Source organism: Numida meleagris, chromosome 2, assembly GCF_002078875.1.
Source record: "Numida meleagris isolate 19003 breed g44 Domestic line chromosome 2, NumMel1.0, whole genome shotgun sequence".
NCBI classification, from domain to species: Eukaryota; Metazoa; Chordata; class Aves; order Galliformes; family Numididae; genus Numida; species Numida meleagris.
This window is the reverse complement of record NC_034410.1, coordinates 19,517,247-19,539,988: the sequence shown is the minus strand read 5'-3', so window position 1 is coordinate 19,539,988 and position 22,742 is coordinate 19,517,247. Positions and strand designations below refer to the sequence as shown.

Below are 22,742 nucleotides of genomic sequence, written 5' to 3'. Positions count from 1 at the left end.
TTGGGATTTAAGAGGCAGACACGAAACTAAATTTCCTAACGGCTGAACAGCTTTGTTATAATATGAAAAAGTCTGCAAATACAGCATGGAAAATTTACACACACTCAAAAACAAAACTTATTTCTACATATCTGTGTGACCTTCTGTCCCTTTGTGATCTATACAATAGATTTGGACAAAATGTGAACTGACGCTGCCCTGCTCCAGGCTTAGAAAGAGCTGGACCTTTCATCGTTTTGTAACGTTCCACACACATCAATTGGACTGGTTAAAGGATCATTAACCACCCTCAGCTATATTTGTACGGAATTGGATTTTCCACACCCTCAGACTGCAGGCTACATCCTGAAAAAGAGGATTTCTGACTCAGGGTATTTTTGACACTCATATTGCTTTGGCTTTTCTGATATGAACAAAGGTAAAGTCACAACTAGAAGAACAGTGGCTCTTCTCAGCACTCACCCTCTGTGAGAAGAGTCAGTCCTGGCCTCAGAGCACCAATGCAGTTCAAGTGGGTTGGAAAAAGTGGCTCATGATTTAGATGATAACTAATCTTTCTCCAACCAAGTATGAATTTGACACAAAAACTTTGCTTATCACTGTGCTATAGTTAATTAGTTAGAGTAAGCTGAGGTGACAGACATGGACCCAGGCACTGCATTCAGCGGGGTGCCACTGACTAGTATTCAACTACATAATCCATGTTGGACACTCTTGTGTCCCAATCCAGACAATCAATTACAGTTGTCAATGCAGGTCCTCAGGATACAAAATAAAAAGTAAAATCACAGTGGGAGGCAAGAGCAGGAGACTTGGTGTGCTCAGTAAAAGCAGAGCAAGAACTCTGTTCTTGTTTGCCAGTGGCTAAATCTGTTTTGTACGTCTGTGTCCTGTAACACTGGGACTGGTGTAACAACACCATGTGTGGTATGTAGTGGTGCTAGTGAAGGATGTCACTGCATACATAGACTACTTCTAAAACTGGACTGTTCTGATCTCTCATACTGATGTAAATCAGGTGACAACAGTTATGTTTGACTTTTCAACCTAGATCCAAGAAATTGTTGTCTTTAAAAATAAATGTTTTATAGGTGAGGGACAGCTCTGATGATGTCCTTTTCATGGATATGCATAACAACCTATGTTTTAAGAAAGTAGTTCTTATGTTCTGATTTTTTGTTTAGTTTGGTGTTTTCTTTGGCAAATTCATCTTTGTTTCATAACTTAGCAAAATAAACTTATAAATGTGGTTGGAACTTTCTATGATTTTAATAACAATGGTTAGATATAAGATGAACAACTGAAATTTATTAAAAATAAACATTCATTTTTCAATTATGTTACCAGGGCGCTACAACCCAGTTGTACTTATTTTTAAGAAATTTTATACCATGTAAATTTAATACTGTACTTTAAAGGCAGTAATAGCATTTGATGAAAAATGCTTGGTGTACAACATCTGTAAACTTATTTAAAAATAGACAGGGACATCTGAGGGCATATTTATGCACATGAGACCAGTTTATTTATATTCTTTTTCACTTGTATTTTAAATTGAAATTCCTCCATAACTTTTCTCATTATTTAATAAAAAAATTTCCTTTTTTTTTTGTTTTTTTTTTTTTTTTTTTTTTGTTAACACCAGAGATCCGATGTAACACAAATCTAGCATGAAAAATCCAGACCAAAATAATCTCAAATAAATACAGGTGTTTTAAGTATATATAAACCCTTAGATTTTCTCACAGAAGAATTCAGCTTCACATAATATTTAACACCTCATTTATAATTTCAGCACTTGGGTCACAGTTAATCAGCTAAGATGACAAAGTGGTAAACTCTTTACCTCACAGTCCCCTAAATTTTTACAGTAAAATCTAATTTAGGATAAATTGGGAGAGCTACACTCTCTCCAACTATCAGGATGCAGAACTTCCTAGAGAAATAAAGGAAGAATTTTGTATTGTTAAAACAGAAAAGAAGATGAGGATATTAGTCATCCAAACTAACTATAAAAGATGTTTTCACTTACATGGTTCCTTAGCCTGAATAATCCAGCTGCAGTTCTGATTGTTTGGGTATTTGGCAGGATACAGAGGAGAGGAAATTGCTGCCCCAACTGAATCTGACTCTATGAAACTTCCGCATGCTTTAGAATAAAACAAATGCATACACACAAATACACATAATTATTTGTATATACAAAACACATATATCAGATTTTGTAACAAAAATAAATGAATAAGAGGTAACATTCAACAATTTTTATAAGGATAAAATTCATGACAGCAGTTTGTAGGAAAAGACACTTAAGGACTAGCTCCCAGAACCTGGTGTAGCTTCTGGGCACAGGTCCACAGATTATGTAGCACCTGGCGGAACACCTGAGAAACTAGAATGACCTGAGAGCACATCTCATCTTTATCAGTTCCTCATATCCCAGAAGAGCAATCTTGGTGCCAAAAAAACTTGATTGCAAGGTGGTCCAATCACACCCCCATTTATCTGATCATTTGCTTATATTTGCAACTAGACATGAAAAAAATCCTAAGAAAATATCCAGAAACTTCCAGTGCCTAAGGACAACACCATATTTCATTAGCATTATCCTCTTATGAGCTACATCAACAAAACGGCATTTGTGTGAAATGCTGCACATATGCAAGAGTGTGGCTGACCGCATCTTTGGCTAAGTGCTGAATGCTATCATGCCTAATTTCTAAGCGTACTGACTCATTGCAAACCCTCCCAGTTCTGAGTTTATAGCGCAGAGAGGAGAGTTAGGTACCAAAGACTGAGATCCATTCATCATGCTGTGCTGCCTAAAAAATCCTGCAGGAGATGGGATTTACAGGGATTCTTAGGAAAATGGATGTTGGGTTCCCTGCACCCAAAATAGGGAGGCATGTTTTGTGCAGGACCTAATCTAGTGCTATGAGAATACTTAGCAGATGAGGCTGTCAAAATTTTTAGTCAGAAATGCCTAATTAGGTTTCTAACTACTATCTCTACATTTGGGGCCACTGAGATTTTTGTTGATGCAAATTTTTGCTTTGCGCAGTATCTTCAATGGAAAAAAAACCTTTTTTTTTTTTTTTTTTTTTTTCTGAGACATGTACTAACATACAGTGAGAAAAAATCCTAAAAAGAAAATAAGGGAAATGGTGATACTCTGAAAAAAAAAAAAGGTTCTTTATTCCAAATACATTCTGGAAAAAATGCTTTTGAAGTTATCATGGAAAAAAGAAAAAAATCATAAATCATCTAATAATACGTAATTTTGTGATAGATTCTGCTAAATTAGTCTTTTTTTAATTAAAAAAGAAACCAGGCAAAATATCAACTAGTCTTCCACAAATTGAATAGATGGTGTTTGTTAGATTTTGCAAGCAAAGTTATTTTGCCAGTTTCACATGTTAAGCAGGGTAGTAATGGCTAGCTAACCCTTGAGGGAGGAGGAATAAAAAGTGGCTGACAGGTGCAACATGGCTTTCAATGAGAGGCATTTTTCTTTTTCCCAAAGAATCTAAGATGATCCTTAGATTTTAAAGTTTTTAATCCATAATTTGGAAAAACTCCATCTTGCAAAAGGTATACAGCTGTGCTAAAAGACTGTCGGTAATGCAAACTGATTGGTGACAAGTTAAATACATGTTAATGCAAATGAAGAAACTACCTTCACTAAAGTGAGCACTGAAGCCCCTGTGCTGCAAGGTTCTATCGGAGCGCAGCTGGATGTACATCTGATTCCTGGAGGATGTGATAGGAGGAGGAGGTTGCGTCCCGCAGAGTTTTCTAAGAAGTGGTGCTTCATTGCTAGGACCATCAAACACCTGTTACGACAAGGTTAAATTAAGTACTTGGTTTTAAGAGGCATTCTGAGAAGACCTTTATTTCACTCTCTTTTATGTTTCATACATTTAGACCCTGATAGAGCCCTGGCATGAGCAGTGCAAACCACTTGCACATTGCCTGCCTTAATTCTATTGCTGTTTAAAAAAAATCCAGATATTTCAGAGTGAAGCTACTGTAACCTTTATAACAAAAATGCATTAAGTAACCACTTTCTCTGTGTGTATCCGGTATGGTGGCAACTCTCCATTAACAGTCTAGATAATCCCATACACTTTTTTTTTCAGTTAATGTCTAACATGAGTTCCTATGTAGTTTTCATTCAGTTAATCCCAAATCTTGCCTCAGGAAAGACCTCCAAATTGGCTCTAACATGCAACTACTGCAACAGTACAAGCAATGATCATGTACAAAGAAAGTAAACACTGGGTTTATGGCTTTTAGATGCTTGTACCTAGCATTAGTTATCTGAGTCTGTAAAACTATGCTTTATAATGGCTTTATAGTGCTGAAATACACACATGTACATGAGGTGCTACTTAGGCAGAGGGTAAAGAAGAGTTAAAAAAGAGAGGAAGACAGCAAAGATGGTTTTCTAAAACTTCACTTTTAATTTTGCCACAAATGCCTTCCTTCTCTTTTTTTCCCTTACAGCTGATAATTTTGTTTCCTTCCTCTTTATTTCAAAATAAGAAAAGGATAGTGAAGTTAAAACCAATGAGTTTCTAGCTAAAGCAACATCAAAATTATATTAAAAAAAAAAAAAAACAACAGGGAAAAACAGGCACGATCTTGGAGTGTCCCATCAATCTTTTGTAGACATGATTAATTGCAAACGTGTGTAGAGTCATGGGCCATCCCCTTGTGCCTGGTTCAGCAGTGGGGAGCACTGGAGACATCAGGAAAAGCCTCCGAGCTCCTGGGCAGCAGCAAGTGTTGACTTCACTTCCTGTTTCAGCATTAATGATTGTCAACGGTTTATGGGCGTTCAGCCCGGTTCCGTGACGAATGGGACGGGGGACCCATGGGCCCACGCCCCGGGAAAAGGGAAAAGGCAAAAAGGGTAAGGAGATGGCACTGAGAGCAAAGAACAGCGGCAACAATCTGAGGAGAAACAAACTAATTTACTAAATAAGATATCAGAATGCAAAACAACACACTATAATACAATATAATTACAATTTAAGCTGATAAATCCAATACAGAGAGAGAGAATGTCCCAAAATCAAGGTAGGCCTTACTCTACTACCGACGATAAGACGGCTGGAGAGCGAGGTGCTGCCAAGACGAGAGACAGCGGAAAAAGGGACGAGGTCTCATGATCTGCAAGTTTTTATTATTTCCCTCTGTCCGGAGGGAAAAGATAGAGAGGACAGAGGAGCTCCTGGACAGAGGAGCAAAGAACCTTGGGGAATGTAGTAGACCAGGTACATACACTACATGATGTTATGATGTGGAATACCAATAACCGAAAATCATAAAACCATGACAATGATCTACAGAGCAGCAAGCATGTCATTTAGTATAACTTATTACTCAGCTTCCTATAGCAAAATGGAGAAAAATATGGGATAGTGAGAGAACTGAAAGATATTCAGATGCTAGGGTGTTAAAAAGCTATATAAACCTCCACTTGGGACAAAATAATGCCATTCTGTTAGAAGAAATCTACTTATTAGTATGTTCTTTTGCTTCCAAAAGCCTCAAATCCCAACAAGGCTGTGCAACGCAGCACTGACAAAATAAGCATTTCCAACTAGACTGTATGTGTAGACACGATGTTTATGCCTCCCCTATTCAAGGACCCTTGAGCACAGTAATGAAACAAATGTACAAAAACAGCAGCTGAGGAAAAGCTGACCTGTCTGTAATAGACCTCAGAGCTGACGAACAAAGGACAACACTTCTGTATAATCCACTGGCATATCCTTCTTGGCCAGTGCAGTACCCATGAATGAAACATTTGCCCTCAGGCAAATAACACTGGTTAGCTGTGTGAGACCTTGTGACTGAGTATTAAGTGTACTGCAATGTCTGTACAAATGATTACCTTGTAAAGAGAACCATGATATCCATCCATTCAACTTTTTCTTCTCTCTCGGTATCCTGCCACAGTCAACTCTTTAATACATGCTTTGCAAGGTTTATTCTTCTGCTGCACGTACATATGTATGTAAACCAGACTGCCTGGTGTTAAAAAACTCAAGCCATGGAATGCAAAAAAAGTAGTGACTAAGGAAATAACCCTTAGGAATGAAGGTACTGTCTTTCCCTGGACATTACTGAGAGGTTTTTATCTGAATGCCAGAGCTGAGAATAAGCATTGCACTAATAGAGAGCAGACAGAGGGCCTTGACTGCAGTTCATGCAAACTGCTGGTTTTGTTGTTCTGTCTCACTGCTTCAGATCTGAACATTGACACATGAGCTGTTATGAGACTGTAGTAGTTAAGCGTTCTCACTGGGGAGGACATTAAGAATGAGTAATATCAGAGACGAAGTAGACACTTCATTCCAAGAGCTTTCTGGAAGAAAGAAGTCTTTCTGTGGTAGTACTCAGAAAAGAGCATGAAGTTAGAGGAATGTTTTCTAAATCAAGTCTATTTGCTGTTTCTGGGCAGAGTGCTTGATGAAAAGTAGTGTCTCCTCAAAAAAACCAAAACAAACAAACAAACAAACAAAAAAAAAGATTTCTAGCCTTTACACTTGCTACAAATCCGATTCCAGCAACAGCTCAGCATAAGCATCAGTGAGACACAGCAGCAACTCTTAGGACTTGTGGCAGCTACAAACTAAGCAGGAGCATTTGCACATGGATAATTTATCCATGCTGCCTCATTTTTGCTACCCTCCTATTTACTGGCTTGTAGGGGCATTTGAGTCTTTAGTCTAGATCAGAAACCACAATATTCACACATCAGTTCTGGAAAGTCATGTCTCTCTGCAACTTCTTAAAGTTATTTTGAAAACATATGAGGAATGCCTTTCTGCTAACTAAAAGCTAACTTTTCCTTTGTATTGCGGGTAGCTGCAATTTGCTCTTCCCTTTACACAATGAACATAACTGCTTGCTAAAATGTAACCTACAAAAGCACATGACAAAATGAAGATAATGTTTATCTTTTCAGCCATAAGAATGCCACTTATAGTTATCCTCTCTGTCAATAAAAGAAGCCATAACCTCCTCTCTAGCTCCCAGAGGTTTTCTACATTCCTGTGTACTACTTGTTATATTGAAACAGGAAAGAAAAATAACATTGACATAATAAGGCACTGAAAACAATAAACTATTTTTCCCAACCCTGTTCAGTGCCTTGTGCTGTACATGCTGCCTTTTGAGTCACATTTTTATAGTCTCCAAACAGTTGAAACTATTGCTAACCTGCTCTCCTGGTATAGCTTCAGTTATAATACTGCTCAAAAAATACAGGAGCTAGTGCATTCACAATTTCTTTTCCTCTACTTTCCTTCAAAGAAACAAACTTGCTTGTTGTAAGATACACTTTCCACATAGAAATAGGCTGGAACACAAAGAGAAATTAATATTTCTTCCTTGTGTAAGGTGACATCAAAATGACTTACAAAAGATCTTATACTTTCTAGAGAATATAATCAAGTTGAATACAAGACTAGAAGAAGTAAAAGCTACAAATATGCATTTAACAGACGAAGAGCTGTTCATCTCTTCCAAGAACAGATAAAGAACAGAATTTAGGCACAGAAATGGGAACCACCTGAATTCAGGGAGTACACTGGGTAAGGAATGTGTTTTTGGTGGCTGGTACTGTTCTGTTCACTCCATTCATTTACTCCAGAGGGAGCTCAGAGCAGCTACACCACAGGTTACAGTTATGGGCTTAAAATTAATTAATCTGAACCCAGATTTGGGATAGAATTCACGTGTGAAATCACTGAGCAGAAATGAAAAATTCACTGGGCTTTTTGGAAATGCAGCATATCCAAGAAGCAGTAGACTTGAGCATTTGCCTTCCCTCCATTTTGCTCATGTAATAATGGTGCAATAGAAAATTTTAGAGAATTTTAGAGAAAAAAATAGACCTTAGACTTTCCCATTGAAAAAGATATATAGTAGAAATATTTTAAAAAATAAATAAATAAGAGCAAAACCCAGATAAAGAAGGTCATCAAAGGACAAACAAATGATACTGCAGCTACACATGACATCTCAAGTCATAACACAGGGAAAAATGAGTGGCTCTAGAAGCGATGAAGGAAAAGGGCATTGGTATGCTTAAGGGTGGAGGTGAGCCCCAAGAGAACTCACAAAGCAAATAAAACCCATAACAATAAACAAATATCCAGAACAAAAAAAAAATCAGAAATAAAAAAGGGTGGAACCACTGTGTTACTCATAGACAGTAATTGTTCCTATATTAGAGAGAGAAAAACAGCCCACCAGCTTCCTTAGCTGCCCATATTTTCCAGTTATGTTTCTTCTGGAATGTGTTTCCCGAACCATTCACAGTCATACATCTACTTATGCATTTTTAGATACTCTCTGTATCCTATCTCTGTTCTCTTATTATCGTGCCTTCTAATGAGAGGAACACAAAGTGATTTTTGATGGGTATTTTGATTCGGTATGCCCACTGGCATACCGGGAAGAGAAAGAAATCCCATCCAGTCTTTCCTTGCCCTTTTGATTCCCCTGCACTGGGGCTAAACAGCTATTTCCCACCTTATACAGAGCCTTTTATTATCTCTTGGTTTCAAATGAGCCTTCTCTCTCATCCATTTTCAAACTACCCTCCTCTTGGCAGGTGGTGATTGATAACTGCATTAAACATACATCTCCCTCCTTGCTCATATTGCTGCTTCAGACGTGTTTTCACAGCATGGGCTGATCAACAGCTTCTTCCTCCATCATTCTCCCAGCAAAACAAAGAGCAAAAGCAAATAACAGATACTTATAGCAGTAAAAAAATGTCAGTGTGCTGCAGTGGCCTACAAACTCTGCCGCACGTGAAGCCATCTCCTCTGTTAGCTGAAGGGTGTGCGCCTTTCAATGACTAGAAATGCAGTGCCCACATCCAGCCTACAAAGGCAGTGGGAGTTGTGTAAAAGCAAGGAGCTCTCGGAGCTGAGTACTCTACAATGTGTTTAAATAGTTACGTACATCCATTGGCATCAGGTGTAAAATAAAAGAATGCAAGTCAGATCTTTTCAGAATTCAGCCCTTAATTTGAGTATGGCCTTTTGTTCTGTTTGGTTTTAGTTTGTTGTTGTTGTTGTTGTTTTTCACTTTTATCAGTGTTGCCATTTCAGATGGCCCACATTTTCATCTGGCAACCTGATCTGCTTCTGTGAGATACCACAGAGGACTGTGACATTCTTCCGATAGATTTTCCCTTTCAGCAATCCCCTTGTTGTAGTTAAACCTTTTAAATTAAAAGTACATAACCATGCTTCCCTATGCTTCAGAACCAGAAAAAAGTAAAATTTCATTTTACAAAGATGCTTTGTGGTCAAATGAAACCTCCAGCTCTGCTCAGCAAAATGGAGACACATTTCCTTTTTTTCTGGTTCAGTATAAACGAGCTTTACAAGGCAATCCTGCTAAAACTGATGCTGTTTTCAAAAGAGTCTCAGTCCCTGCCAAACTTAGTCCCCTCAGAATGACATTTTATCAAGGAGAAGAAAACTGGATTTTGGGTGACAGCCACTGTATTTTACCCGACTGCTGCTGATCACACATGCTTTTGTACTGAGTGAAGTGCAATCTGACATCGAAGGTCAGGATTTCATGTCCCTGCTCCTAAGAGTCCAAGTGGAGATGTGGAGAGTTCTTCATGGTTGTGCACTGATTGAACAGCAACTTGAATTTCTGTGACATCAACAAAAGTTCACAAACCAATAGCAATGTGAAGCTTTTAAGAGAACAGTGTCTTTAATGAAGCAATTAAACAGACAGCTAAGGCATACCTGAATACATAGGGCATACATATAGCCCCAGCTTCTGTCTGTATATAAGCCCCCCTCTCTCCTGAGCTTTACAACAGTGGGGTCAATTTGTTATATATGTGGGCAGTCCATTTGGAGCAAGCTGTGGTAAACTATACTGTAATTAAAATGGGAAAGGGTGTTATAACAGCCATCTATCTATATATAGGGCTACTCCTTCAGAACTATATAAAGCACACCATCTAAAAGAAAAATGTGGTCGTAGGATGCAGCATGCACTGCTTTAAAGAAAAGATCTTTCCAAATAAAGTGGAAACCTGGAATAATGAGAAGACTGCTTCATTGGTAAAGCAAAGGGAAATCATAACTACATAACTTAAATTTTAAGCCTTAGCTTGTCTGTGAATAAATACAGAAGGTGGCTATGCAACTAACACCCTGAAACTAATTGTAGCCTAAATTGCACAGTAAGCTTCCTCTTTTGCAAGAATTTCATCAGATTCATTAAGGAAACTTTTGAAATTTCTATTGTTACTTACAGTAACGTTGTCAAAGTTACACAAATGGTGATCTTCAATGTCAAAATCCGTGAAGTTCAATAGGACTCTGTGGCTGTAGTCAACTTGGATAAGCCAAGAACAGTCTGTGTTGTTACTATAAGGCTCAGGATAGTTTGGAGAATGGATTTCCCCACTGGTAGCTTGAAAAATACCACCACAGCCTGAAAAAGATATAATCACCTTTATCACAACTGCTCTCTTATCTCTGGTGAGAATACTTGTCTATTTTTAAACTGAGGGAAGAACATTTCCATCATTTTATTTTCTGCATTAAACTTGTGTAATATGAGTGTTCCAACTGTTACAGGGCCCTGTCTCCAATGAAAATCAATGGGAAATGACTACCAGGAAAGTATAACCTTTCATTATTGGTGAATATGTAAAAACAATACTTGTAATGTTCCTTTCTAGCCCTAGGCTGGATAGTAGATGTCTTTGAGTCTGAAGCGTTAGCGCTGGTATTCCTCCATCCTAAATATTAAAAAAGCCATTAAAAATACCACTCATATGAATGCCGCAGATCTTTTACACATAGGTCACAATAGCTAACTTTGCTTACTGAGAAAGCAATGACTAGGCCTAGCTGAAAATGAAAAAACATTTCTGAAAATATCAAGAAAGCTAGGAGTTCCCCTTTCCCCATGAGCAATAAAACATTTGCTAGCTTCAAGTTCCTTCTTCCCTATCCATGCAGCTGAGAACTCCCTAAGCACTCCAGTCAATGCCTGGATATTTCTGTCCGGAACTGATCTGATGCTCATGAATATCTGAGCAGAAAAGCATGATGGATCCTATGACAGATGTGCCACAGCTTTCAATGGGACTAACAAAAACACGTGGAATTTTATATGTTGTAAAGGGATGGAGGAGAGTGAGAGAAAGACACAGGGACTGCTGGAGATAGAAACAAGCCTACTGAAAGGATAAAAACTATAGCATTACTGCATTCTGGAAAGAACGTATTTTAGAGGCTGTAGGGAGGCTGAGAGTACAACAGGCAAAATGCTGTAAAGAGATGAGAAAGCCTCAGGGGGTCTAAGAATAATAAATAAGCCACCCGATCCTGGAAGGGGATTAATTCAAAGAACTATTGTAAGCTGTTCCTTTATTGAAAAAAAATCTTGTGCTTTTCTCACAAAACTTGTGAGAATGGAAAAGTATAAACCTTGACAAATGAATGAATCAGTGTGCTTAGTCAAGCAAAACTGCCAGAATTAAAATCTGCCTCTTCTCACTTTTCACTGTGATTAGTTACTGATAATTGGCCTTTTCATAAGAACTCCCATGTAGAGATGTGTGGTTGGATCTTTTAAGCATTACAAGTAAGGCTTTGAACAAATAATCACATGTGGGATGGATGAACCTTATAGAGTTCAAGTATTTAGTAATCACTCCAAATATTTGTGGAGTTCACCAAGTTCTCCAAGTAAAGCCATATTTTCAGATCTTTTTCACTTTAAAAATTAAAAACAAAAGCATTATTCAGCTAATACAGGACTAATAATTCATGTGGGGTGGGTAGTGAAGGACAGGAGAGTATTTTACTACCATGTGAAAGTTCTTTTATGATTACAAAAAATGCCCTGATTAATCTTTTAGAGAAGAAACCCCCAACAAGGTAGTCTGTATAAATATACAGGTAAGCCTAGATTTCAGTTAATTAGATGTTTTCTTTCTCTCTTCTTTTTTTCCCCTCTGGGTGTTTTTCAGTATCTCTTAGTGTTACCGCATCTACTAACACTCAAATTCACCTTTAGCTTTTAATCTTATGCTGGTTAACTACGTTTGCATGGCTAATCCTCAATTCTGACTTCCTGAATTTCTCATAGTACTAATCAGTACACTCACCATGCAGATTTTCTTGCCAGGAAGCATTAAAACCTTTCCCAGTCACTGCTGCATCTGTCTTGAAACGGACAACAGCCGAATTCCCAGTAGTAGAGACCAGGAGAGGGTTCTGTGCTGATCTTGAAATACATAACTGGGCTAGTCTGGGAGAGACGAAATCAGGGCCACCAAAGATCTAGAAATTGAAGAAAACACTGTTAATATTTTTAAAAGAGCCCATCTGCCACACAAGAAAGGAGAGAAATGTTTGGGTAGGAGAAGAAAAATCTCTTTTAAGTATTGAAAGTGATTCCACATTTTAAATGCAAATTGGATAATAAAGTTATTTTCTCTGCAAGTTTATTTTGTATATGCACCATCTGAAACAAGTACAACAAGTACAAAATAAGAGTTCAAAACAGTCTTGCATTAAACAAGAACTTTCTGCTTTGGGGACTTTGCATTCTTCTTCACTGATCCCTCCACAGTTATTACCTTGTTTCTGTGGCAACATGAAAATACATTTTTGTGTGTTTGTGAAAACAAACCATATCTCTCTGCAGGAATTTGTGCTGATATTTTGCACAGGTAAGACTGATTTATTTTATTTTAACCGGGGCTAGATCTCATCACTTTCTAACAAAACAAAAAGCTGCAATTTTATTAACTTCAATGGCAGAATCAGAATCCAAACCACAGAATTTTAGTCATGTAAACTACAATATAACAATCCTCTATGGAAACAAGAATATACACAAGTGCTGCTCCAAAAGTAACACCTCCTATTTGATTGTGCTGGCCCACAATGTCTGAGGCGGATGCTGGTGGGTATGGCAGTAGAGGTTGAAACTTCTCACCAGTATTCTATTATATTTTGTTTCTGTGTGACAGATGGCAGCAGAGGGGCAAGCTGACAGAATGGTGTCTAATATGGATGCGCATTTGGAGCAAAGATGTTGAACTGAATTCTTCCGTGTGGAAAAAAATGGCACTCATGGACATTCATTGGTGCTTACTGAAGGTTTACGGAGACCAAACAGTGGATGTCAGCACAGTGAGGTAGCTGGTGGTGTGTTTCACCCGTGGTGACAGTGAAGTGGAAGATAAACCTTGTTCCAGGCGGCCATGCACAGCTGTCACATCATGAAATGAAAAGCATCTTGATCTGCTCATCCACGTGAATCAGCTAATAGTGGTGACTATACTGAAAAACAGTGTTTTATAGCTGAGAATTTGCTATATCAGATAGTGCTATTGTGCTCTTTGTAGTTATTGTAGTTTCCTCGGAAATAAATAGAAGGTATTACTTTCAGAGCAAACTATAGATCATACATATTTGCCACAGTAAAAAAAAAAAATGACATTCAAAAGCTGGCATATCTTATTTGGGAAAGTGTATCTCAGGCAGTTATAAACTAGAAAACCATCGCTACCTCTTCATCAGTACTGTGCACTTTATATTGAATTTTATCCCAATTCAAGTGAATTAGATGGCAGTCCTGGAGCCTCACTAATCCTGTTTTTTGTTTTCAAAAAGAGATGTGGGATTTTAGTTTAAGCCCATTTTTAACTGGTGGAACTGGCTCATCTTCCTCAGTCTTCCCTCTCACAGCTGCAGGAAATACACATGTTCAGCACAATTTTAAAAAATGGGTGCTATTTTGGTACCCAATGGCTTCTTGCATGTTAATGAAACATTGCCTGATACTACAGTCTCCACCTTCCATGAAGACATCCCTCATGAGACAATGGCTGCAAAAGACAGCTTGACAGTTAACTTCAAATGTCAAAATTGTTGGAGACATCAGACAAGAGCGTGCCATTGTCTTTCCACGACTGAACTAGCTATAGATAGAACAATAACAGCTATTCTGTTTGTATCAGAAGATGTTATGTAATGAATTCAAATGCTGAACTAGGAAATGGCAAGTTCTAACAACAAAATTGGGAAATAGGAAGGTTGCTAAAAAGATCCCATCAAGATTTTCCCAATAGTAACAACCCAACTCTGCTCCAATATTTTCTTAGTCTCATCAATATGAATAAGGTCGAAAAAAGCAAACCATGGATCTCTGTCAAAAAGTGACAGTGATATAAGAACCAGCCTTCTCTAAGGCCCTTTTGCCTCTCACTTCTAGATAAGAGCAAGCTCCATATTTTAATAAGCACTGCCAGACACTTTCTAACCTCAGAAGAAGTTTGCATTCTGTCCAAGTTAAATATCTGAGTAAATCTTACAAATAGCTGAACTAGCCCTTCCACCTCCAGGAATAAGGGGAGTGCATTGCTACATAATTTCATGGATTGTGTGCATACTATCGGCTCACAGAGCCTGACACTGCTCTGCCATTATAGGTACAAAGAAATTTTAAATGGAAAAAATATGGAGTGACATCAGGGTTATGTGGCACTTCAGAAGCTGAAGCTTCAACCCCCAGAAGAAACAAGGAATGAATTCCGTCATGGTCTCTTAGATGTTCAGAAGATTGTATCTTGTTTTAGCGGTTGATTACACAGGCTTAATAGTTTAAATACATTAATTTTGACTGAGACTAGCAGTTTTTTGCTTTCTGCGGGGAGTCTGCATGGTTTGAATGGATAATGGTCCTTCTGTCTAATCAATCTTCTCAAATAATTCAGAAGTCAGAATGGATGAAATCACAGCTCAGATTAAGACTCGGTAAGGAAGCAGTCACAGTCTGGGGAAGAAGCATGTTTGTCCACTGGAACCTCAGACTCTTCAGTAAAATGTCACTGCTTGGCTGCTTGTAAGGACCAATGACAATTGCACTTGTCAGAAGTCTGCACAAAATGTGAATTATAAAATCTGTTCATGGTATATCTCTCTGAGTCAGAGCCACAGCATGGGACTTAGCAGGAACACATGTTCATAATCATCAAAACCTGTCTGAAGAAGCTATGTGGCCAAGGACACAGCAGGAGTTTCTAATATGCATCTAATCAGCAGGATGGACCAGCCTCTCACACGGTGCTCCCTGGGGCCATCTGCACACTGCAGGCAAGGAGCCCAAACCCAGCTCTGACATAAACGCTGCAGATTTCTGCTGGGCGGTTAAAAGAGAATTAAGAATGGGTACGAAAACTGAATGGGAATCTGAGTTTTGTGGGTTTCCTTTACACTGTTAGTTGTTCAGCAACAGTTTTCTGCACAGTTTCAAAATAAAAAGCGCTAGTCAAAGTCCTGCTCTTCACAGCTAGGAGTGTATTTCTTGTCTCCTTTATGCTGGTTTAATTAATCAGATGCTTTCACAGGGGCTGGAACAAAAACAAGCTAGTGTGTTTCCATGACAAAAAACAATAAAATGTTACTGTTGGCTACAACGTAGAAAACCAATAGTTACCATATGAAAAAAAAAACAAAAAACAAAAAACAGGGAAAAGAGGATTGATGGAAAGAATGAAATCCACAGGGTGGCTCACAAAAAGTCACAGGATATCTCAGCTGCAAACAGATAAAAATGTTTCACCTGATCAGAGCACCTGATCCAGTAAAGTTGGCGTAGAAGAGATGCAGGACAGTGTCATAAAGCCCATGGTTTTAATCTGTTCTTACCATTTGCTTCTGCCCTGTTAGCTCCATTTATTGTTAACAGTCAGCATTCCAGAGTCATGAGCAACAGAAAGCTGTTTTCATGTGGTCAGTCACCCTCATGACACAGATTTTCTGGGAATAAAACTGATCCCTGTTCAGATATAACTGCCAGCAAAGAGATAGCCCAGCTTTGTCAGAGAATCAAGACTTACAGTAATACTTGATGGCTCTTTATTTTAATGAGAAGACAAAAGCAACTGCTGCAGACCTGTCAGTGCAGTAGGTTGACAGGTTTCTCTCCTATTCAGCTCACTGCTACCTCTTGTTGTGGCAGCGTATATTTAAAGCTTTCAAAAATCTCATCACTGGTCATTTATCTCTGTTTGTATTTTCAGTAGCAGCCTTTAAAAAATATTTTTAACTCTTTCATTATGTCCAAAATGATGGCTTCTATTTCTGTAAAATATTTCAGAAAACCCTTTAAAACAACTGAAAAATTGCTTCTGAATGTTTATAAAAGGAGCAGAATCTGACTGGGAAGAAAGACTGCTACAGTATCATAAAAGAAACAAGAGGGAGGATTAATGCAGGGTGTTAAACGTGCATGCTCAAACATCTGAGCATGCAGAAGATATGGGAGAGAACTGAGGATTTCATAAACAAAATTTGTCCATAACTTATCTTGGTGAAACATATGGTAGGAAAGGGATAAGTGACGAGAAAGGGACATTTTGCTTAGGAGACATTGTCAAAAGGCAGGAAAGGGTGACTGGCTACATTTTTTAAGAATGTGTAATTGAATGAATAACAGAAAAATGTGCAAGAGAGAAATGTTCACAAAACTATGGTATAAAAATGAAGTCAGCAGGAAGGGTGCTGTGATGGGAAAGATCTCTTGGAATTTTCCTACAATTCTCTGCCAGGTGGAAGGGGAGAGGATGCTTCTAAGCAAAAGCTAAAAGCGTGTAAGTGACCAAATCTTGTGATTACTGAAATATTTTTATTACAAGATAATGCATTTTGAAAGAGGAACAGAAAAGAACACTGAATTTATTGTGATATTCTAAAACCAGCTGCTTGTTTCAGAGTAGAGACAGTTAACTGGGCAGGGAGAAGCAGCAGGGTGCAGAGCTCCTTTAGTTCTGATTTTTACTTCCTATTGAAATTGGAAAGTGACTTGGCTTGAAAGAAAACAGGAAGTTAGTACTTATCCTCAGAGATAAGGAATAAGCAAAATCAGGAGAATAATTGTGAGAAGAAGTTGACTTCAAAATCCAAAGAACAGGTAGACGGGATACTCTTGGGAAGATAGTGTAAGGGTGAAAGTAATTTGGAACCCCAGTGATCACTGAAACACAGAGTGTGTCAAAGGTATATGAGAAACCTTGCTCTTCCTAGCGCTTATCAAACTGTTGTACGTGTGCTTTTTAGATTGGACACTGTGGTCACAGCACCAAGCCTGCCAGAGCCCAGGAAGCATTTGGACAATGCTCTCAGAAATACAGGTTGATTTTTGGGTGATTCTGTGAATTCAGAGTAGGACTCGATGGTTCATGTGGGTCCCCTTCCATCTCAGAATGTTCTATGATTCAATGATTCTAAGATATGCACACAACTACCGAAACAAAGATTACCAGATAGAGCAGATCCTGGAAATAGTTAACCACATTCATTTTTCCCCACTAAATCATTTGTTCTGTGCAGACAATATCAATCATGCTGTGAATGTGTAATTCTATAACAAAAGCAAGAAAATATATATGTGGCAAGTTATATAAACCTCCATCAAATGCTTGCAGTTTGGCAGAGAAAGCTGTTCACTGCCAGACAAAACCTTTGATCTTGCAATAAGACATGAACCAATCTTTCTCAGTATTTTGATTTACATTAGTTTATCTGTCAGCAGATCAGAAACAGGTGTTGGGAACTGGCTGAGACGAGGTCAAGAAACAACCCAGAGGCCTGCCAATTCTGAGCACTAGAAAGCAGGAAGGTTCAAACAGTAAGGTGGTCACCTGTGCTGATGCACAAATAGAGTTGGAAAGAAGTAAAGCATAACAACTAAATCTGAAATGGTAAAGAAAGAAAATCCAAAACATAAGGTCAGAAACATAAAGCAGCAAGCTGTCAGATCCTCTTAATCCCTTCTTTAAGCAATGTGTGTCAGGCGACCCACTTATTAGACTTCAGGCCAGCACCTCCACTAGTCTAAAAGTTGTTAGGAAAATGGTTCCCAGCCATATGTACTCTTACCTGATTTGGATAGCTCCTGGGTGACCACCTGTATGTGTAGGCACTGTCCTTGCATTATTCAAGAAATGGTCAACCAGAGCAGACAAAGATTTTGTGATTATTTAATGGATTTCTCTGGACATAACTGAAACTTACAGTCAGATTAACTTCAATCTTGTCACTTTAGAAACAAACAACAATGAAGCTGGAATGCAACAGACTTCTTCAGTACCCAAACCAGCCAATACAGGTTACCTACCCGCAGTCATCGGTGTTACCATTGTGACAAAATGTCACACTTGCCAGTGCTTCTGAACAAGAATATACAAAACAACTTCCTTGCAATCAGATCCCACAGAAGCCCCAGGCTTAGTAGGATACACAGGTATTAACAGCAGAAGACCCAAGAACTGTATCTCCATTAGCGAGCTCAAATGTCTCTAGTGATACTCATCTAGAAAATCCATAGTCTAAAGATTTTCTCCCTGAAATTATTTCCTTTCTTCCTACACAGAAAGTCTGTTCCAGTCTGTACCTAGGAACTGGTCACCTAGCTTCTTCCCAACAGGAACACAAAGATGCTATAAGGACCATCCAGTCATCTGGGTCTCTTAAAGGTCAGTAAACTCTTAGAAAGGCTTTACTGAACAAGGAGGATTCTCCTTGTTCTACCACCCTAAGCTGAAAAGGACATCGAATCTTCTTTTATTTCTTTTTTTCTGAGTATAAAGGTTCTTCATAGTTTTCAGTATTCAGGGTTATAAACCTCCCACTTATAATAATCTTAAACGATTATACACAAGGTCTCACCTTAGCTTTTCCCCTGCAATCTGCTTTTACACTGAATACAACACACTCACCCAGTTCTTTGTAAAAGGCAGACTTTCTAAGAGTTTTAGTTTTTCAAAGCAGCTTCATCTCCAAAACTGGACACCAAAGGCATAAAAGTGAAAAAAGTAAGAGCACTATGGCTTCTGTGACATCTGTGGAACATAACTGTAACCATAGCAAAAAGGAAAAACTGCAGTAGACTGCTTCTTCTGTTGCTGCAGTCCTTGGAGTGACCTGCTCCAGCTGGAAAAGCATATTACCTGTGTATTTTTGAGAACTAAATCTAATACTCTTACCTCCAAAACATCATAGTCGCAGTTTGGGTGATATTCAACGTCAAATTCCTGAATGGTGAGTTGAATGCTGCTACCAGGCGTTGTGTGAACATACCAGATGCATTCCCTGTTGCTTGGATATCTGCTGGGGTAGCCAGGACTGTGAAATGATCCAGAAGGGCCAGAGAGTTCTCCTCCACAACCTGATAACACAGCAAAGCAGCCTGTCAGTGAGGGGCTCTGGAAAACGTCACTGACTACTCTCTAATGAAGATAGGCATTAGCACCAATTTCCTGCACGAGAGTGTATACCAGGTTGGATGACTCACTCTGTCAGAAGGAACTGAGGTCTATCAGAGAGGAGAAACTGAGGAACTCCAGGCTGGGCCTGCTGGCAGATCCAGTGCAGTAAGCACTTTACCCTCTGTTTTTCCATGCTTCTCACTTCTCACCTAAGGATCTGCTTTGACAGCTGAATAAACCGAGGCACAGATTTTTAAAAAAAAAACATTTTTTGTATCAAACTCTAACATTGTTGCATTGGTTCTAAAAAGCTGAATCAGTTTCATCCCTAGCTGTTACTGACCTCAAGTAATACACAAAGTAAGTTATCATGGGGAGGGCTTCCTACTGTTGTAAAAACGCCATTTCCCACTGCTTTAGAATTAATAAAATTAAAGACAATGCAATTTCCCTTAGCCCATTGAGCATGATTACAGGCCGGCAAGTCACAGTGGATGAACTGCCTTTCTGACTTTTGCTGGGTTTAATGTTCTTTTTTTATTGAATTGTAACCATGCAATTGTAAAGACATGTCATAGTTGAAAAATTATGTATTTTCTTTTCAGATAAGAAACGATTGCCCCACTCCCCCTCTCCAGCCACTTGGGTGATTAAATTCTTGCATATTATGAGATGGATTAAAATAAGTATATGTATACATATGCACAAAAAAGAATGGACCAAATGCAGGCCTTGATTTGACAGCACATAGTAGACAAACTGAAGCTGCAGTTTTATTATTGCTTTATATAGATACAAATGGTTGCACTTGTCTCCTTTGGTTTGGTTTCCTGGGAAGTCGTTCTCATTGACCCAGACTCCAGATGAGGCAGTCTGTGGGGTTAGAAGGCATAACAGCCCTTTTCAGTTTCAGAGCAAATCATAGTATCATAGAATCGTAGAATCGTAGAATCATAGAATCATAAAATGGCCTGGGTTGAAAAGGACCTCAAGGATCATCGAGTCTCAATCCCCCTGCTAAGTGCAGGGTCGCCAACCACTAGACCAGGCTGCCCAGAGCCACATCCAGCCTGGCCTTAACACCTCCAGGGATGGGGCATCCACAACCTCCCTGGGCAACCTGTCCCAGTGCGTCACCACCCTCTGTGTGAAAAACTTCCTTCTAATATCTAACCTACATCTCCCCTGTCTCAGCTTAAAACCATTCCCCCTTGTCCTATCGCTATCTATCCTCACAAACAATCGATCCCCCTCCTGTTTATATGCTCCCTTCAAGTATTGGAAGGCCACAATGAGGTCTCCCCGGAGCCTTCTCTTCTCCAAACTAAACAAGCCCAGTTCCCTCAACCTTTCCTCAAAGGAGAGGTGCTCCAGCCCTCTGATCATCTTGGTGGCCCTCCTCTGAACTCTTTCCAAGAGCTCCACGTCCTTGTGCTGGGGGCCCCAGGGCTGGACACAGATGGGGCCTCACAAGAGCTGAGCAGAGTGGGACCACCACCTCCCTCTCCCTGCTGACCACTCCTCTTTTAATGCAGCCCAGAACATAGTTGGCCCTGCGGGCCACCAGCGCACACTGCTGGCTCATGTCCAGCTTCTCGTCCACCAGGACCCCCAAGTCCCTCTCTGCAGGGCTGCTCTCGAGGAGTTCTTCGCCCAGGTTGTATAAATACCTGGGATTGCCCCGGTCCAAGTGCAGCACCTTGCATTTGGCCTTGTTGAACCTCATTAGGTTCTCATGGGCCCACTTGTCCAGCCTGTCCAGGTCCCTCTGGATGGCTTCCCTTCCTTCCAGTGTATCAACTGCACCGTTCAGCTTGGTGTCATCTGCAAACTTGCTGAGGGTACACTCGATTCCATCGTCCATGTCATTGATAAAGACATTTAGATCAAATTTAGGTCAGCTACATTCATCATGAAACATCCCCTTTAAAGAAGCCAATGGAGTGTCTGTGTACTCATCAGATGCAGAAAGCAAAGTAATTTTGCATTTGGTCTGATTTTATGTGTGTGTCACTCTGTCTTGTAGCAGTGTTTTGTTCCTCTTCATGTCATAAGCCTCCAAGTCTTCATTTAGGCACTAGCTAATCTTTTACTATCATAGGTTTTACAGAGTCACTTGAGCTTTGTAAGAAAAGCCCACACTCCATCAAACTCTTCGGCTTCATCTCTAGAGGCAAGATTCTGTCACACAGCAAAAAAAAAAGCCCCCAAATATTTAATAAAACCAAGTAACAAACCACGAGCTGCATACTCCCAGAGGCAAATATTGTGGAATGTCAGAAGTGATAGATAGTATCTATATCAGAGCTTTTAGTTAGAGGAGGTATTTTATAACATAAAACCAATAAAATATCCCTCTGATCAGCTCAGTTAAGCCACACAGAATTTTAAGACTCCTCTAATCTCTAAGCCTATAAATAATTTGCTATTTAAACAAGGTGTTTTCGTGGTCCTGATTGCTCTTAACACCTTACTATTTTTTTTCTTCAGGAAGCAATAAATCAAGATCTTAAACTAAATGCAAATACTTTCCTCAGCACCTCCCGCGATAAAATCACAGCTGTTAAACGGTGGCTGCCAGGCCCTGGCAGCGTTTGCCACCATCTCTACCATGGGGTTTTATACAGCTCCTCACTAAAAACTTGAGTATGGCGCTGCCGCAGTTGTCTCTGATGCTTTCTAGGACTGCAAAATACGAATCTATGAGAGGAAAGAGCAGTACTTCTGAAAGAGAGGAACGCATTAGGAGGCTTCTTTAAACAAGAAAAGGGCCACCTAAATAACCACAGATATGTGGAAGATGTCTCCAGGCATGCTGTCTGCATAACACAGACCCAGTCCTGATGGGAAAACAACCTTTTAAACAGAAGACTATCAGCAATTGAGCAATGGTTATCTACAATCCTGTACATGGCTGAGAGTGACCCCATGGGATAGCTTTTTTTCCCCCATTTTGCTGCACATGATGCTTTATAATTCTGAGTTTACCCTGCAGACACAAGACTATGTTGCCAAGCTACAGAAGTCTCAATCAAGGAGTAAAAGAAGCCTCGGAGTGTACTTGAAATTAACCCTGCCTCTATTCTTCTGGAGAGGGTAAGCCCCTTTTTTTTTTTCCCCCCGTGCCTTCAGAAGATGGCTTCATTTTCCTCAAAAAAAAAAAAAAAAAAAAAAAAAAAAAGTGGTTGTTTTCTTTTACACCTAGGGGGAAAAAAAAAAGTGTGTATGGGAAAAGTTCTACAAGTGAATTTGCAGCACGAGCTACTCTCCCCCCTCAGCAGCAGAAGCAGGCTGCAGCGCACTGAGCAGGCCGCCCCTCCGCCTCGCAAAGCAGAAGGGTTTCCCAACAGGCAGGCTGCGTGGCTGGGCTGCCCAGGGGTGGGGATGGGCAGGAGGGGACTTTCAGTGAGCACGAACAAAGCCAGCTGCTATTTATTAGCCTGAAAAA

The 22,742-nt window shown here is 39.4% G+C and overlaps 1 protein-coding gene across 1 annotated transcript in view; it reads right to left on the bottom strand.

Moving 5' to 3' along the window:
• Nucleotides 1-22,742, bottom strand: part of CUBN (cubilin) — a 148,417-nt gene that overhangs the window by 58,857 nt on the left and 66,818 nt on the right. Inside the window, exons 31-35 of the mRNA XM_021385370.1 lie at nucleotides 19,073-19,254; nucleotides 12,182-12,356; nucleotides 10,313-10,494; nucleotides 3,677-3,833; nucleotides 2,033-2,149 (exon numbers count right to left, since the gene is read on the bottom strand). Of these exons, the coding sequence (XP_021241045.1) occupies nucleotides 2,033-2,149; nucleotides 3,677-3,833; nucleotides 10,313-10,494; nucleotides 12,182-12,356; nucleotides 19,073-19,254 (813 nt within the window). The remainder of the gene's footprint in view (nucleotides 1-2,032; nucleotides 2,150-3,676; nucleotides 3,834-10,312; nucleotides 10,495-12,181; nucleotides 12,357-19,072; nucleotides 19,255-22,742) is intronic.